Here is a 19,259-nt window from a genome sequence, read left to right on the forward strand (position 1 = left end):
ATGCTGTTCTTTATTTTGTTAATGTGGCATATTATATCAGTTGATTTTTTTGTTTATTGAATCGTCTATGCATCCTAGGGATAAATGCCACTTCGTTGTGGTATATGATTTTTTAAAAATTTTGTTGTTGGTTGGGTTTGCTAGTATTTTATTGAGGATCTTTGCATCTATATTTGTCAAGGAGTAACTAATACATTTTTTAACCTCATTAAAAATAATTTTGAAGATGTACTCCAGGTCTCAGTAATGAACCTGGCTCTATGTGCTCCACTCACTGATGCTGCCCAGCGACCTAGTTTGTTTGGAATGCTTTTCCCACCATTTGACTGGATGACTCATACTCTGGTAGTATCTCCTCATTCCATAAAACTGTGCCTACCGACCTCCCCTGTCCTTCAAATTCTGGATTAGATGCCTTAGGGGACTTCTATCATCACATATATCATAATTAGCTATTTATTCCTTCTCTCCTAGAAGAAGCTCTTCGAGAATAAGAGCTGTATTTCCTCTTGACCTCCAATCGTTAATCCAGTGTCTGACACATTATTAGATACTTTAATATAAGCCTTCTAGTACATAAGACAAGACTGAACAAAATGACAACATTTAATTAAAACTCAGTTTTACTTTTTATTAATACCTAAGTGTCCTACAATCAAAGCACAGCTTCTTAGTTGAACAAAGAAAGCAATTGTCTTTTACATTAGGCATATAAGTAAAACTGATGTTTTTGCTAGGTATTTTTTCCTGCCCTGAATATCTTGTCACTGAAGTGACCAAAGCTGTCTGTTGTTCTTTATGCTTATTTTTATTTGTCTTAGTAATTAATTGTGTTACTCTCATCATCTTTAATTTGTTCTTAATAAATCTATGGGAATCTTTTATATACCTTTGCTTTTCTTTGAATTAATCCTGATTTTTAAAAACTTTTTATTTTGAGAAAAATCTTAAGTTTACAGAAAAGTTGCAAGGATATTAAGTACCAGTAAACCTTTCACCTATATTTACCAAGTAACATTTGCCACATTTTGCTTTATTTTTGTGTCTGTATGTACAATTATGTTATTATTTGCTAATCGTTAGTAAGTTGCAGACATTCTAACTCTTCTTAACTATTTCAGCATGTATATGAACAAGGACTTTTAAAAACACCAATAAAATTATCAAATTCAGGAGATTTAAGATTGATATAATACTGTTATTTAATATAAGTATCAAATTCAGGAGATTTAAGATTGATATAATACTGTTATTTAATATATGGTTTATATTCCAAATTTTTCAGTTGTTCAGAATTTGTTCTCTGTAGCAATTTCCCCTGTAAGCTAGGATCCAGTCAGGGAGCACACATGGCATTTACATGTCATTTCTCTTCAATATCCTTTAATCTAGAGAAGTTCCTCAGCCTGAGTTTTTGAGTCTTTCATGACATTAATGTTTTTTAAGAGTGTAGACCAGTATTTTTTTGAATGTTGTCAACTTGGGTTTATATATTCCTTTATGATAAGATTCAATTTGTTACATTTTTGTTAGGAATACTGCATGTGATGTATGTTCCTTTCTGTGCCTGTGGATCAAGAGGTACATGAAGTCAGTGATGTTAAGTTTGATCCATCAGAACCCTTTGTAACTAATAGTAATTTGTGGAGAAATATTTGAGATTGTAAATATTCTGTTCTCCAAGAAACATTCATTGGTTTTAGCATTTGTTGATGATTATTACTTAAGTCAGTTATTACTATAATAGTTCCAAAGTGATGACTTTGTAGCTCTGTCATTCTTCTGTATTGATTTGTTGGTCTAATACTTTCTAATGGAGGTATTTCTTTATGGAATTGTCCTAAATGGAGTTCATAAAATATCAGTGGAAATGCCCTAAGATTTTTCTCCTTTTTATTATGGAAATGTTAAATGTACAAAAAAAAAATCAGAATACTACAGCTGTGATTCAAGAGTTTTAAACATTAGTCGTATTTGCTTTACCTATCTTGTGTGTGTGTGTGTGTGTGTGTGTGTGTGTGTGTGTGTGTGTGTTTGCTGCAATTTTTGAAAGTATGTTGGAGATATCATGACATTTTTATCCCTAAATATTTTGATATGTATCTCCTAAGAATATTTTCTCTATAGCTATAACAGCATTAGGTCACCTAAAAAAATTAACAATTCCATAATATCACATAATAACCAGTTTTTGTTAAAATTCCCCAATATATCTTTTTTTTTAATGACCCAATTCAACATTTATACATTACACTTGGACCCAAAAGGACCCAGTTCCACATTCATACATTGCACTTGGCTTCTCTTAAGTCTTTCTTAATTTAGAACAGGTCATTCTCGCACTTTTTTCCTTAATTACATTACGTTTTTAAATGAATTATTCACTTTGGAAAGAAAATAAACTTTTTGGTTTTGTAATTAGCAAGTAATTTGCGAGTTTTGGCACCGCACAAATATCCTGTTCTTTAATAGCTTTTACCTAGTAGTTTTCACTTCCATTGATGATCCTTGCCTACTTCAGTTATTTTCTTGGAGGTTGCGTGTGCCCAAGCACACAACCACATACACAAACACAAATGAACAAGAAAAACTGATTTTTTTTGGTTACACACAAAATATCATATTCTATACATTTTTCTGCAACCTTGTATTTCACTTACTATATTAAGGAGTTTTCCTAAATAGAGGGATTCCCTCTTATCTCTAAGGGTTCTTCCCCTCTTCCATGAGGAGAGGTATAAACCAACTTTTTTTTTCAAACTATATTTGAGAACCTCTATAAGATCTGAATTAAATACTGAACTAACATTTGAAATGCAAGGATAAAAATTTAAACAATTTTTGAATTTGGAATTGTATTTATAAAGCATCTCTTCATCATGATTTTAGCCTGAAGTTTTCATATAAATAGTAATATAAAATGTATGAAAGAGGGGTTATCATTTACATTTGATTAGAATTTGCAAAAAACTATTTTCATAAAACTTATTCTGTTTCTATCCTCTGTTTTACTTGAAATTATTATGGTCATTTTTTTCATCAAAAAATATTTGCATTCTTTCATATATCTTTATGACCATAGAGATAACAAAATAAGTTACGACTACTTGGCCTAATGGAATGAAAATAATAATAAACATTTACTGAGTGAATGTTTTGTTCTTGGCACCGTGCTTAAAAATTAAACCCTTTACATATACTAACTCCTTTAATTACCTTATAATTTTAGTATGTAGATGACATTATTCCTTTTTTTTTGAGACAGGGTCTCGCTCTGACATCCAGGCTGGAGTGCAGTGGAGCAAGCACAGCTCACTGCAGCCTCAACCTCCCAGGCTCAAGCAATCTTCCCACCTCAGCCTTTCAAGTAGCTAGGACTACAGTCGTGAGTCATGATGCCCAGCTAATTTTTTACATTTTTTTAGAGATGAGGTCTCCCTGTGTTCCCCAGGCTGGTCTTGAATTCCTGGGCTCAAGTGATCCTGTAGCCTTGGCCTCTCAAAGCACTGGGATTAGCCATGCATAAGCATGAGCCGCTGTGCCTGGCCTGACATTATTCTTATAAATGAGGAATTTAAAAATTCATATAAGAGAAGCATCTTGTAAAGATACAATTTTTTTTTTTTTTTTTGGAGATGGAGCCTCTCACTGTCGCCCGGGCTAGAGTGCAGTGGCAAGATCTCAGCTCACTGCAACCTCCACCTCCCGAGTTCAAGCGATTCTCCTGCCTCAGCCTCCCAAGCAGCTGGGATTACAGGTGCCTGCCACCACGCCCGGCTAATTTTTTGTATTTTTTGTAGAGACGGGGTTTCACTATGTTGGCCAGGCTGGTCTCAAACTTCTGACTTCGTGATCCACCCGCCTCAGCCTCCTAGGATTACAGGCATGAGCCACCATGCCTGGCCCAAAAAATGTTATTTAACTGATCTGAAACTTAAACATGTTTGTTTAACACCAACATATGTGATTCTGAACCACGCATACTATGCTGCTTATTCACAATAGCAACGACATGGAATCAACCTAAATGCCCATCAACAGTAGCCTGGATAAGGAAAATGTGGTGCATATACACCATGGACTACTATGCAGCCATAAAAATAAACAAGATCATGTCCTTTGCAGGAACATGGATGGAGCTAGAGGCCATTATCCTTAGCAAACTAACACAGGAACAGAAAACCAAATACTGCATGTTCTCACTTATAAATGGGAGCTAAATAATGAGAACACATGGACACATAGAGGGGAAGAGCAGATTCTGGGGCCTTCTAGAGGGTGGAGGGTGGGAGGAGGGAGAGGGTCAGGGAAAATAGCTAATGAGTACTAGGCTTAGTACCTGGGTGACGAAATAATCTGTACAACAAACCCCCATGACATGAGTTTACCTGTTTACCTATGTAACCAGTACATGTACCCTTGAACTTAAAAATTAAAAAAAAAAATTCATTGGTTAAGGTTTTAAATTTTATAGTATTAAGTTTATTATTTTGATTTTGGTTTTTGATTTTGATACTTTATGCTATATGGTCCTATTTACATGTTGATCTTTGTGACAGGTATTTTAACAATGGACTTAAAGAGCCTGTGGATCCTAATATGAGAAATTATAAGTACAGTAGGGGTCACCTCTGGGATGTGTGACATCAGTTGGTAACCTCAAAGTGAAACTGGAGTTTAGGGTGAAATAGGGCATAGAGTGGTGGGAAGTTGACCAAATTGTAGCCCTTCCTTTTGATTCAGTGTATTTAAGGATCCTTGTCAGAATGGAGTCCTTTTGGCTATAAGGAGAAGATCCAGACCTGGGACATGACTAATTAGAATCACAGTTTCTTCATTTTTGAAAACTTTTTCTTCCCCATTTGAAACTAGACCATTTTATAATTAGTAATTGGTACGTTAATAGTGCAAAAGATATTCAAACTGCACAGTATTTTTTGGTATTTTTTATTATTTAATGTAGTACAAAATTCAAAAGGTACAGAAGGGTATACACTAAGGGTCTTTTTCCCCAGAGACAGCCACTGGTATCAATTTTCTTTGTTACCATCTATTTTCTTCCAGATATAATTTACACACACATGCATTCTTTTTAGCAGTCCCATATAAAGGCAGTTGCTATACACACGGTACTGAGCCTTGAGGTTTTTCACTTAACAGTATATCATGGAGATTATTTCATGTCTGTATATTGTGAATTTCCTTATTCATTTTTATAGCTGCACAGTACTCTGTTACAAAGGTATACCATAATTTATTTAGCCAAACCTAAATAAATCTAACTTACTTACATTGTTTCAGTCTTACTTGTAAGAACAGTGCTACAGGGAATAATAGGCAAGTCATTTTGTACATAAAGATGTGCATTTGGTATCTGTGCAGGATAAATTGTTAAATAAGGGGTTGCTGTGTCAGTTTGCGCATTTATAACTTTGACAGCAGGTGCTGAATATCCCCCCATAAAGGCTGTACGCTCCCACTAACAATATAGGAGAGTTTATATTAGCAAATTGCTCAATCTTGTTGAAGCTTTAACTTTCATTTCCCTTCTTATCAGTGATGTTGAGCATAGTTTCATGTGCTAGGAACTCATTTGTATTTTCTTTCCCAATACACTCTTTAAATTCTGGGTTTGGTATAACTACTTAAGGTTTAACATTTTGTTTTTGTTTTTTTTTTTGAGACGGAGCCTCCCTCCGTCATCCAGGCTGGAGTGCGGTGGCACGATCTCGGCTCACTGCAATCTCCACCTCCCGGGTTCAAGCGATTCTCCTGCCTCAGCCTCCTGAGTAGCTGGGATTACAAGCACACGCTAATTTTTGTATTTTTAGTAGAGACAAGGTTTCACCATGCTGGTCAGGCTGTTCTCGAACTCCTGACCTTGTGACCTGTCCGCCTTGGCCTCCCAAAGTGCTGGGATTACAGGCGTGAGCCACCGCGCCCAGCCAGGTTTAACATTTTTGAAGCTGTTCTCTGAAGATACTTATGGCAAGACTAGACATAATATAGAAGTTAATATTACGAGCTCTGGAGTCTCAGGTTTATTTCTTGGCTTTGCCGCTTGTAACACCTTAGGCAACTTACATGTGTTAAGTCAGATAAAGCATATGAAAGCACAGTGCCTAGCACATAAGAGCACAAGAATGTTAGCTATTATTAGTGTGCCTGGTGCATGCTAATAATAGCTAACATTATTAGCTATTGTATGTTAGTTAACTATGGTAACTCTAGTTATTATATATAGTTAACTTTGTTCCATAAATGCTTTATTTGTAGTATAATTATAATTATGTAAAAATACTAATTTTTTATTAGCAATAAAAATGAAGTATGCCAAAATATTAATTGTAATTAATACCAGTTAAGTAACTGGTGCCAGGAGAATTTTGAGTAATTTGTGTTAATTATTTTTAATGTCTAATTTTTCTGTAATGGAAATATGTTTTATAATAGAAAAATATGGTAGACATTGTTGTGAAATGATTTTTGTTAAAATACGCCTCCCCTCTTTTTTCATTACAGACAGAGAGTGCATGGGCTGAAGAATACTCTGAAAAGAAGAAAGGGTCTCACAAGCGCTCAGCATCTTGGGGCAGTACAGATCAACTTAAGGAGGTCAGAAAAATGGTTCTAAGATAGTGGGTGTGGAAATATCCTTTTGTTGGCTATTTCCTTGATATTACGGGCAGCAAGGATTTGTCATTTTCCATTGATTTCTTTTTTCTTTTTGGCTTCTTAAATAACAAAAACAATTATTGTATTGATTTAATAAAGATTTCAATAGGGATATTTATATATCACTTACCTGATTATGTATTTTTGTCTTTTTTTAGGAGAATTCATACCTGTCTATTAACATCAGATTTAAAAATTGTAACAATACAACAAATTCACATTTATTCTTTTTTTGGTGTGTGTGTGTGTGTGTGTGTGTGTGTGTGTGTGTGACGGAGTCTCGCTCTGTTGCCCAGGCTGGAGTGCAGTGGTGAGATCTTGGCTCACTGCAGGCTCTGCCTCCCAAGCTCAAGCAATTCTCATGCCTCAGCCTCCCAAGTACCTGGGACTGCAGGTGTATGCCACCATGGCCAGCTAATTTTTGTATTTTCAGTAGAGATGGGGTTTCATCATGTTGTCCAGGCTGGTCTCTAACTCTTGACCTCAAGCAGTCTGCCTGCCTTGGCCTCCTGAAGTGCTGGGATTACAGGCATGAGCCACCGCATCTGGCCACATTTGTTATTTTTCTATATATGGTGGTGTTTCTGAAATGCAGTACTCACTATAACCATGATGGTTATGGCTCCATGCTATGATTACCATTTTCTGTGCTGCTAATTAGTGACATTTTCATTTCACACATAATGTAGAAATGCAAAAACTCGGTCAAAGAATAAATAAGATATTCATTGGAATTGCATTCGTTATTTAAAGATGATATCTGTGAATATATTTCATGACTTGAGTTGATTTTTAAATACTGTGTAATTTTTGGAACTGTTGAAAGCTAGGTGTTCAATAAACCTAAATTGAAATAAAAGTTAACTTATGGTAAAGGCAATGAGAATGATTGTTTTTTTTTAATTCTTCGTGAAAACTGTAATGTAATTCTAAGTGCTGAAAACTATTTGTGTAGTACTTGGGAAGCTCGAAGGCTGAGAGCAGTGTTGGAACATATACACATATATGCATGTGTATATGTGTATAAAATTATGAACAAAAAAATGAGACTTTGTGATATGGTTCAAAAATTCAAAGGACTTATTAAGGGTAAGTTTTACTGGTTCTTATTAAGCAAGGATGTGTTTTTGTTTCATGTGGAAAACACTCTGGTGTACTTGCTATTTTTGCTTTCTCAGATTGCAAAATTACGCCAGCAGTTGCAGAGAAGTAAACACAGCAGTCGGCATCATCGAGATAAAGAAAGACAGTCTCCATTTCATGGCAACCATGCAGCTATTAACCAGTGTCAGGTAAGAGTACCAATACCACAAAATCCAGAAAAGGAATTTGTTGTTTTTCTGGTGATTTGTTATTTCATTGGTAATTGTTTAGGACAAAAATGCTCAAAAACATATTTGAAACAGTGATTTAAATACTGAATCACAGTCTTTATAAGAAAACAGAATATTAAGTTGACAAAATGATATTTTCCTTTAGTGACCTAAGATACGACTTCTAGGAGACATAGCTACTTATCTATTTTGGTTTACCATATTTTTGGCTTTATCAGTTCAATATTTTGGAGGCAGAATGACACAGAGAGTTAAGCATTGGGTATGGAACAGGCCCTGGCTGAATAACTTATCCTTTCTAAGTCTCAGTTTCCTCATGTGAAGATGGGAATAATAATACCTGTCTCGGGCGGGGAACATCACACACCAGGGCCTGTTGTGGGCTGGGGCGATGGGAGAGGGATAGCATTAGAAGAAATACCTAATGTAAATGACGAGTTAATGGGTACAGCAAACCAAAACGGCACATGGGTATGTATGTAACAAACCTGCATGTTGTGCACATGTACCCTAGAATTTAAAGTATAATTTAAAAAAATGTAAAAAAAAAAATAGCTGTCTCATAGAAGTCTTTTGATAGAGACAAACCTTTATCTGCTTTGATTTTTTAGTAGAACCCATGAACTGCTCTTGATGGCTCATCCATCCAAAGAACACTTTTTTTTACTGAATTGAAATTGGATGAGATCTCTTGGCAAGGAGAAAGCAAGTTCATTTCAGGTCCTTCAGGATCTTTCAAGTTCCAGAACTGAAGCTTTGGGAATGAGGAAGGCTAGATTGAATTTTCCATGTTAACAGTAAGGCAGCAGGGCCTGGAAGGTAGAGGGAAACTAGAAGGCTTAGTTCTGTGACTCTCAGGTTGTTTTATAATACTGGAGTTGGCAAACTGTGGCCCGGGAGCTAAGAATGTCCCACCATGTGTTTCTGTAAATAAGGTTTTATTAGAAAACAGTCACTCTCATTTTTTATGTATTGTCTATTGCTCCTTTTTGTGCCACAAAAATATACATTTGACTCTCTATATCTTCAGGTTTTGCATTTATGGATTCAACCAACCATGGATCAAACATATTTTTGGAAAAATAGAATAGAATATGTATAAATATAAATATATTTTAAAATATAATTAAAAGTACAAATAAAAATACAGCATGACAACTATTTACATAGTATTTACATTGTATTAGGTATTATAAGTAATCTAGAGATTATTTAAAATATACAGGAGGATGTTCCTAAATCATAATGCACTTACCATGCCATTTTATATAAGGGACTTGAGTATCTGTGGATTTTGGTATTTGGAGGGGGGTCCTGTCCTGGAACCAGTCTTCTGAAATTGAGTAGTTGAAACAGAGACTGTCTGGTTCATGAAGCCTAAAATACTTACTGTTTGGCCCTTTACAGAGAAGGCAGGCCAACCCCTTTTATAGTTTGATAGTGTCTGATGTTTGTTAAATGTATAGATTGTTTGCGATGGAAAGTATGGGTAAAGGTATAGAATTTTTCAAACTGATTTTGCCCCAAAATACTAATACTCGGGTCAGATTTGATTTCACAGGTTTATAGAGATTGTTTTTTGTTTGTTTTGAGACAGGGTCTTGCTCTGTCACCCAGGCTGGAGTGCAGCAGGGTGATCACAGCTCACTATAGCCTCGACTTCCTGGGTTTATGTGATCCTCCCACCTCAGCCTGCTGAGTAGATGAGACTACATATGTGCACCACCATGCCTGGCTAATATTTTTTATTTTTTATTTTTTAGAGATGGGGTCTATGTTGCCCAGGCTGGTCTCTAACTCCTGGCTTTGAGTGATTCTCCCACCTTAGCCTCTCAAAGTGTTGGAATTACAGGCATGAGCCACTATGTCCAGCCAAATTTATAGTTCAATTATAATTTCCAGTAACTTTTTTCTATATTTGATATTTTAATTAAAAACACGGTTATACATTAGTATTCGTGTATATTAAAAACCTGTACAAACTAGATTTATTTCTGGAGAAATAGAAATTTTAAATTGACAAAATAAGAAATGAAAAATTTGTAAAGACTAATAACTTTTGAATTTGGAATGTTCATTAAAAACCCAGTCTCACTCTCAAGAGGCTGAAGACCCAGATGATTTTACAGATGAATTTGCCAACCTCCCCCTTCCTCTCATTCATTCATAAATAAATGGTATGTGTTTCTAAAAAATAAGGCCACTTTTTACTCCCAGTCCATATTTTTACTCCAAGTAGAATAGGGATTAGGATGGAATTTTATTGAATTAAGTGGCTAGTTTTAGGACTTCAGAAGTTTCTGAAGTGATTATTTTTTAAACTTGTGTTAAAACCAACAATTTTAAAGTGGTTATTCAAATTTTCATTTTTTTCTTCTTGCAAGTTGAATTTACTTAATAAAGATTATTGGAATTTACTTCAAATTTATATTTAATTTAAAAACATTTCCTTGTAAAGAAGGTAAGGACAAGAAAATAGAGAAACTTGAAAAATAGTTCATCTAGTTTGAGTTTTGTACACTTGACACATCAAGCGTCTTAACTATTTCTCCCATTTTATTTAGTGTTATCAGCCAACCACAAGTCAGGCACATGTGCATCATGATATTAATGACAGTAGTACTCATGTTTAATTGAAACTCACGCTGGCCGGGCACGGTGGCTCACGCCTGTAATCCCAGCATTTTGGAAGGCTGAGGTGGGTGGATCACCTGAGGTCAGGAGTTCGAGACTAGCCTGGCCAACATGGCGAAACCACATCTGTACTAAAAATACAAAAATTAGCGAGGCTGGTGGGTGCCTGTAACCCCAGCTACTTGAGAGGCTGAGGCAGGAGAATGGCTTGAACCCAGGAGGCGGAGGTTGCAGTGAGCAGAGATCGTGCCACTGCACTCCAGCCTGGGTGACAGAGTGAGACTCCATCTCAAAAAAAAAATTAAAAAGAAACTCTTAGGCTGTAAACATGAAAATAATTTCTATTAAGTTATTGTTTTGGTGGGTTCTCTATCTAGTGGAGAAAAGTGCCACACGATACATGTGTACTTTTGAGGCCATTCATCAGCCCATACGATATTTATTAATCATTTTGGCCTGTGACTGTAGTACTCATTAGGGGATGTGGTGATGAAGAAATATTGTCTGTCCTCACCAGTTCTCATATTAAAGAGATACGAGTAAACAGTTAATTATAACACTGTATAATGAATGTGTTGATAGGGAGAATTCAGAATGCAGCAGAAGATGTGTTTATTTGGAAAAGGATGGAGTCATCTAGAAAGACGTCTCAGAGAAAATGGTGTCTAGCTGATCCCTGAAAGATAAGTATGAGGTGGAAAAAGTCATGTCCCCAGATAGGAGTAGTGGTAAGAGATTAGGCAGGATAGAGAGGTAAATAGCAGCCAAACCTGAAAGTCTCCATGTTCTTCACTTATTAAGACATTTAGACTTCAACCTAGGCTATTTTTTAAAATGCAGGATATGGATATGTGACTATTTTATAATGGTCATTATGGGGTCAGATATAGAACGAACTGGGAAGAGACAAGATTAGAAGTAGGGAAATAATTTAAGAATAGGATTTAGTGATCCAAGTAAGAAATGATGGCCTCTAGTAGGGTAGAAACTTTTAAACTGCTGAGGATGAACTTGAATGATATTTAGAAGGTAAGAATTAATAGTTGAATTCTATTAAAAGGGTTTACTATGGTAAGCATTTGGATACATTATTGGCATTCAATCCTCATCTTTAAGGTGGGGTTTGTTAGTCTCTCCATTGTATAGACAAGAACATCAAGGCCCAGAGAGGTCAGGTATATTGTTTAAGGTCACATGAGACAGCCAGAATTCTAACCTAGGCATTCTAACCTCAGAGTCTGAGGTTTTTAAACTCTGTGCTAGCTGATGGTTGACAATATTTGAGAAAAATAGGGATGAAAGTTAAGGATGATGTCAATTTTAACTTTTAAAATATGATTTAAGGCCGGCCGTGGTGGTTCACGCCTGTAATCCCAGCATTTTGGGAGGCCGAGGCAGGTGGGTTGCTTTAGCCCAGGAGTTCAAGACCAGCCTGGGCAACATGGCAAAACCCCCTCTCTACTAAAAACACAAAAATAAGCTAGGCGTGGTGCCGCGCGCCTATAATCCAAGCTACTCAGGAGGCTGAGGCACGAGAATAGCTTGAATCTGGGAGGCGGAGGTTGCAGTGAGCTGAGATTGCACCACTGCACTCCAGCCGGGGGAGATACAGTTCTCTAAATAAACAAACAAACAATGAAAAAATAAAAAATGAAATAGGATTTTAAAAGTTTATCTATCTACCTCAGCACCATATATAAAAGTAACTCAAAATCGTCAAGGACCTAAATGTAAGAGCTAAACCTAACAGCTCTTAGAAGAAAATATAGTCATAACATTTGTGACATTGCATTAGGCAACGGCTTCTTAGAAATGACACTAAAAGCAAAAGCAAGAAAAGAAGAAGTAGATAAATTGTACTTTATCAAAATTAAAAACTTGTGATTCTAAGGGCATCATCAAGAATGTAAAAAGATAACGCACAGAATAGGATAACCCACAAATCATATATCTGATAAGGCATTTGTGTCTAAACTACATAAAGAACTCTTGCAACTCAATAACTCACAAATCATATATCTGATAAGGCATTTGTGTCTAAACTACGTAAAGAACTCTTGCAACTCAGTAATTTAACAAAAACATTTAAAAATGGGCACAGGATCTGAACAGAGAGTTCTCCAAGGAAGATGTACAAATAGCCAATAAGCACATGAAAAAGATGCTCAATATAATTTGTCAATAGGGAAATGCAATTCAAAACTCCAGTGAAATACCAGTTCATATGCATTAGAATGCTGTAATTTAAAAGACAGATAATAAGTGTCAGGGGAGGATGTGGAGAAATTGGAATATATATATAGAGAGAGAGAGAGAGAGAAGCTCCTTTTCAATTAAAAAAATATAAACTTTTATTTATTTTAATTTAATTTTATTTATTTATTTTGGGATGGAGTCTCGCACTGTCGCCTGGACTGGAGTGCAGTGGCGCAACCTTGGATCGTTGTAACCTCTGCCTCCCGGGTTCAAGCGATTCTCCTGCCTCAGCTTCCTGAGTAGCTGGGATTACAGGCACCTACCACCATGCCCGGCTAATTTTTTGAGTTTTTAGTAAATACAGGGTTTTACTGTGTTGGCCAGGCTGGTCTCATACTCCTGACCTCGTGATCCTCCCGCCTCGGTCTTCCCAAGTGCTAGGATTACAGACGTGAGCCACTGCACCCAGCCTACTTTTTTTTGTTTGTTTGTTTGCGACAGAGTTTCACTCTTTATGCCCAGGCTAGAGTGCAATGGCATGATCTTGGCTCATTGCAATCTCCGCCTACCAGTTTCAAGTGATTCTCCTGCCTCAGCCTCCTGAATAGCTGGGATTACAGGCGTGTGCTACCACGCCCAGCTAATTTTATATTTTCAGTAGAGACGGGGTTTTACCATGTTGGCTGGGTTGGCTGCAAACTCCTGACCTCAGGTGATCTGCCCGCCTCGGCTTCCCAAAGTACTGGGATTACAGGCATGAGCCACTGCACCCAGCCTATTTCTTTTTCTTTTTTTTTTTTTTTTTTTTGTATTTATAGTAGAGATGGGGTTTCACCTTGTTGGCCAGGCTGGTCTTGAACTCCTGGCCTCAGGTGATCCACCTGTCTCAGCTTTCCAAAGTGCCGGGATTACAGGCGTGAGCCACCGCGCCTGGCTGGAACTTTGATATATTAATGGTAGGAATGTAAACAGTTGCTTTGGAGAATAATGTGGCAGTTCCTCAAAAGACTAAACGTGGAATTGCCAAATGGCCCGGCACTTCCTCTCCTAGATATATACCCAAGAGAATTGAAAATATATGTCCACATAAAAACTTGTACATGTATGTTAATGGCAGCATTATTCATAATAGCCAAAATGTAGAAAAAACCCAATGTCTATCAGCTGATAAAAGGGTAAATAAAATGTGGTATATCCATACGATGGAATTTTATTTGATCATAAAAAAGAATGGAGTACCAGTACATGCGACAACATGCCTGAACCTTGAAAACATTATGCTGGCCAGGCACGGCGGCTTATGCCCAAAATACCAGCACTTTGGAAGGCCAAGTTGGGTGGATCACTTGAGGTGAGGAATTTGAAACCACCCTGGCCAACATAGTGAAACCCCATCTCTACTAAAAATACAAAAAAATTAGCTGGGCATGGCGGCACATGCCTGTAGTCCCAGCTGCTCGGGAGGCTGCAGCAGGAGAATCACCTGAACCTGGGCGGCAGAGGTTGTGGTGAGCTGAGATCGCGCCACTGCACTGCAGCCTGGGCGACAGAGCGAGACTCCATCTCAAGAAGTAAGTAAGTAAGTAAATAAATAAATAAATAAATAAATAAAAGAAAACATGCTAGAAAAAAAAAAAAAGACACAAAAGGGCACATAACATACGATTCCATTCTTAGGAAATACCCAAAATAGGCAAACCCATAGAGATAGAGAATAGACTGGTATCGGGGGAACCGCCCCCAATATTTCAACATAGGTTCTATTTTCCCTAAGTGTCGGCTAGTCTGAGAAATAAAGAGAAAGAGTACAAATAGAGGAATTTTACAGCTGGGCCGCTGGGGGTGACATCACATATTGGTAGGTCTGTAATGTCCGCCTGAGCTGCAAAACCAGCAGGTTTTCATTAAGGACTTTAAAAGGGGAGGGGGTGTATGAACAGGGAGTAGGTCACAAAGATCACATGCTTTAAAGGGCAATAAAGATCATAAGGCAAACAGCAAAGCAAAGATCACAAGGCAAAGGGAAAAATTAGAATTACTGATGAGGGTCTATGTTCAGCTGTGCACATATTGTCTTGATAAACGTCTTAAACAACAGAAAACAGGGTTCAAGAGCAGAGAACTGGTCTGACCTCAAATTTACCAGGGTGGGATCTTTTCCCCACCCTAATAAGCCTGAGGGTACTACAGGAGACTAGGGCATATTTCAGTCCTTATCTCAACCGCATAAGACAGACACTCCCAGAGCGGCCGTTTATAGACCTCCCCCCAGGAATGTATTCCTTCCCCAGGGTATTAATTATTAATATTCCTTGCTGGGAAAAGAATTCAGTGATATCTCTCCTACTTGCACGTCCATTTATAGGCTCGCTGTAAGAAGAAAAATATGGCTCTATTCTGCCCGACCCTGCAGGCAGTCAGACCTTTGGTTGTCTTCCCTTGTTCCCTAAAATCGCTGTTATTCTGTTCGTTTTCAAGGTGCACTGATTTCATATTGTTCACCCATGTTTTACAATCAGATTTCATATTGTTCAAACACACATGTTCTACAATCAATTTGTACAATAGTGTTCCTGAGGTGATGTACATTCTCAGCTTACAAAGATAACAGGATTAAGAGATTAAAGTAAAAACAGGCATAAGAAATTATAAGAGTATTATTTGGGAACTGATAAATGTCCATGAAATCTTCACAATTTATGTTCAGAGATTGCAGTAAAGACAGGCATAAGAAATGATAAAAGTATTAATTTTGGGAACCGATAAATGTCCATGAAATCTTCACAATTTATATTCCGCTGCTGTGGCTCCAGCCAGTCCCTCTGTTCAGGGTCCCTGACTTCCCACAGCAGACTGGTTGTTGAGTAGGGCTGGGAAAGTTGGGGAGAAATGATGAACGACTGCTAATGAGGGGCTGCTTTTGGTATGATTTGAAAATAGATTGCAGTGATGGTCACACAACTCTGTTCAATACCATTAAAAAACCAAAGTTAGCTGGGTGTGGTGGTACCCATTGTAGTCCCATCTACTAGGGAGGCTGAGGTGGGGGGATTACTTGAGCCCAGGAGTTCAAGACCAGCCTGGACAACATAATGAGACCCTGTCTCTTAAAAACAGCAACAACAAAAAACCCATAGTTGTACAATTTAAATGAGTGAATTGTATGGTATTATACATTATATTCTAGTAAAGCTTTTAAAGAAATGTCAACCAACATGAAAAACATAAATATATAAAATACGAATACAGTTGTCTAGAAATAGTAAATTAAATTAGATGCTTAAAAAGAACCAAAAAAGTAAACAGGGAGGTTATTTAACAGTGCACTCTGAGGTCAGACTGCTTGGCTTGAAGTCTTGAGTCCTGCTGCCTGCTAGAGGTGTGAAGTTCCTCAGTTTCTCTGCATAGTAATATTACCTGTTCGTTGTGTTGTCCAGAGGCTTAAATGGGATAAAATGTTATAAAACTCTTTATGCAATTCTAAGTACATAGTAATTTCTCAGTATCTTAGGCCATTTGAGGGAGCACCTAAATGTAAAAGACGTAAACAGACTTGGTTTCCTTGCCAATTTCTTGTTAAACTTTTTAAAGCTTTTATTATTACAAAAGTACTCACAAGCTCATTATAGAAATTTTAGAAGCTAAGAAAAGTCGAATAGAAAAATTATCTCTGAAGAATTTTTTTAATGAAATAGGAAAATTTCCAAAGGAGAGCTGTATTTTCTGTATCTCTCTCCCCTATTGCTGACATTTTTTTTCTTTTAAGTGTTTTATTCTTTGCATTCCTCATTGAGAGCATATCATATGTTAGATTACACTGCCTTTTTGTATTTAACATGGAACATTGTGAGTATTACAAATGCTTCATTTTTGCTGTCTTAGATTCTGTAGAGCATTTTCCTAGTTACGGTTATTTAGTTGGGTCCATTTTGTGTGTGTGTGGACTTAAAGCTTTTTCAGTATTTATTCTTTTCTCAAGATAGGTTTTTATATTATTTGATTAGGAAGCTTGAGTATTTGGGGGATTCTTTGTGTGTTTTTCTGAGACTTTTTACAAGTTATTACAGTATTTTGTTTGGATTTCACTATGCAGAAGATGATTTTTACTAGGAAATTAATCTCTTAACATTGAAGGGACAGTATTGCTGTTAGGATAGTGGTGTAGTCTACAGCTACTAGTTAACAAAAGATAGTTTTTCTTGGGCTTACAGTTAGAAAAGAATTCTCACATACTTTTCTGCATGTTTTTTTCCCCTGGAAATTCAGGGGAGATTATTCATTAGGAAGAATAAATACTGCCAGGTTTCTTAGAGCTAGAGTCTTTCACATTTCAAAGGTTTCCCCAAATGACAAAACCGTCAGATGTTTAAATGAAATTGTCTCATTAGAAAATATAGCCAACACATTTCAGAATTATTTGATTGAGTGTTAGAGTCTGATGTTAGTAACAAGAGTGGGAGATGCCAGCATCTTCACAGTCACATAAACTAATTTTGAGGTAAGAATTTTATTTTTTTATTATTATTTTTTACTGTAGTTATGTTTTTTTTTATTATACTTTAAGTTTTAGGGTACATGTGCACAACGTGCAGGTTTGTTACATATATATACATGTGCCATGTTGGTGTGCTGCACCCATTAACTCATCATTTAACATTAGATATATCTCCTAATGCTATCCCTCCCCCCGAGGTAAGAATTTTAAAAGTGTGTGGGTGTTTTGTGGCTGTTACTATAGCCTCAAGCAAGAAAGCCCTCCCGTAGGATTTTCTTATTTCTTCATCTGGGCTGAAGACATGTACTAGCCTAGGAGGGTTTGAGAGCCAAGAGACAGTGAGGTAGAAAAAGAAACTTACTTTTCTCTGAGGAATGGAAGGTGCATTGTAATTTGAAAATGAAAATTACTGCCCTGCACTAAAATCTTGGGATGTCAGTCCAAAACAGAGCATGCATGTTATTTAATTTTTAAAAGTTTTTTGCCGTTTCAAAATTGAGAGAATAGGTACTTTTGCTCTGACCTTTATTACAGAATATAACTGCAGCTTGGAAGAGCTGTAAAGGTAGGTACCAGATGAGAGGACAGTGATTGCTGGAGGACAGAAATGAAGTAACAGTGACAGGATATTAAGAATGAAGGCCACATGGTGGTCTGGAGTCAAAAGCCCTTAAGATTGGAAAGCTTTTTTTCAGGTGCTTACTAATTTTTTTTACCATTCTAAACAAGTTTTTGGCTGGGCGCAGGGCAGTGGCTTAAGCCTATAATCCCAGCACTTTGGGAGTTCGACGTAGATGGATCACTTGAGCCCAGGAGTTTGAGACCAGCCTGGGCAACCTGGTGAAACCCTGTCTCATCAAAATATACAAAAAATTAGCCAGATGTGGTGGCACATACCTGTAGTCCCAGCTACACAGGAGGTTGAGGTGGGAGAATCACCTGAGCCAGAGAAGTCAAGGCTGCAGTGAGCCATTATTGCCCCTACCGCACTCCAGCCTGGACGACAGAGGGAGACCCTGCTTTAGTCCATCAATCAACAATCAGCCAATCATCAGTTTTCACCTCCCTTTGGTTGTGTTAGGGTTTCTGGCTCATTTTTCTGTCATGAAACTCTGTTGAATTCCTGTATAGACCTTTCTCCATCCTACTTGCCTATCAAAGCACATTTTCATAAAAAAAAATTAATGCTGTATCTCTCTCCCCTACTCAGCTACTGCTTATCACCAGTGTACCACAGATGAGCCAATGCTAGGCTGCTGATGGGGCTTGTGGGAAGTGAGGGAAGTTGTTGGCTTTTAGCATTAAAATGAAAGGAGTCAAAAACAGCAACTCTAAAAGACAGGAAGCTGACTGGGCTAGTCAGTTGACTTCATCTATAACAGGTACACCTAACTTTTAAGGTATACCTAAGTCATACGTGGACTGAATTTTAAAAAAAAAATTCTTCCCACATTTTATTATTTACTTCAGCATGTAACTGTCTCTAGGAAAGGACCTAAAGAGACAATATTAGGCAGGTAAATATATGACCCTGTCATCTTTTTCCTCTATTTTTTTCAATTATTGTATAATAAAATGGACATTTTTGATTGTACAATTTTATGAATTTTAACATATATGTAGATTATACCACCACCACTATAGTCAAGATAAAACATTCCCTCATTCTTTTCCTTTGTATACATGCTTCCCCCATCCCTAATCTCTTGTAAGCACTGCTCTGTTCTCCATCACTCTAACCCTATCTTTTTGGGAATGTCATATAAATGGAATCATACAGTATGTAATCGTTTGAGACTGTCTTCTTTCACTCAACGATAGTGCCCTTGCATTTCCTCTAAGCAGTTGTGTGTATCAATAGTTTAACTTTTTTTTTTTTTTGAGACAGTGTCTCGCTCTGTAGTCTAGACTGGAGTGCAGTGGCG

The 19,259-nt window shown here is 37.0% G+C and overlaps 1 protein-coding gene across 1 annotated transcript in view; it reads left to right on the forward strand.

The window, feature by feature from the left end:
- The window catches only part of FAM117B (family with sequence similarity 117 member B), a 134,640-nt gene that overhangs the window by 83,370 nt on the left and 32,011 nt on the right, over window positions 1–19,259 (forward strand). Inside the window, exons 3-4 of the mRNA XM_016950310.4 lie at window positions 6,523–6,615; window positions 7,854–7,967. Coding sequence (XP_016805799.3) covers window positions 6,523–6,615; window positions 7,854–7,967 — 207 coding nt within the window. The remainder of the gene's footprint in view (window positions 1–6,522; window positions 6,616–7,853; window positions 7,968–19,259) is intronic.

This window comes from Pan troglodytes, chromosome 13, assembly GCF_028858775.2.
Source record: "Pan troglodytes isolate AG18354 chromosome 13, NHGRI_mPanTro3-v2.0_pri, whole genome shotgun sequence".
Taxonomy (NCBI): Eukaryota; Metazoa; Chordata; class Mammalia; order Primates; family Hominidae; genus Pan; species Pan troglodytes.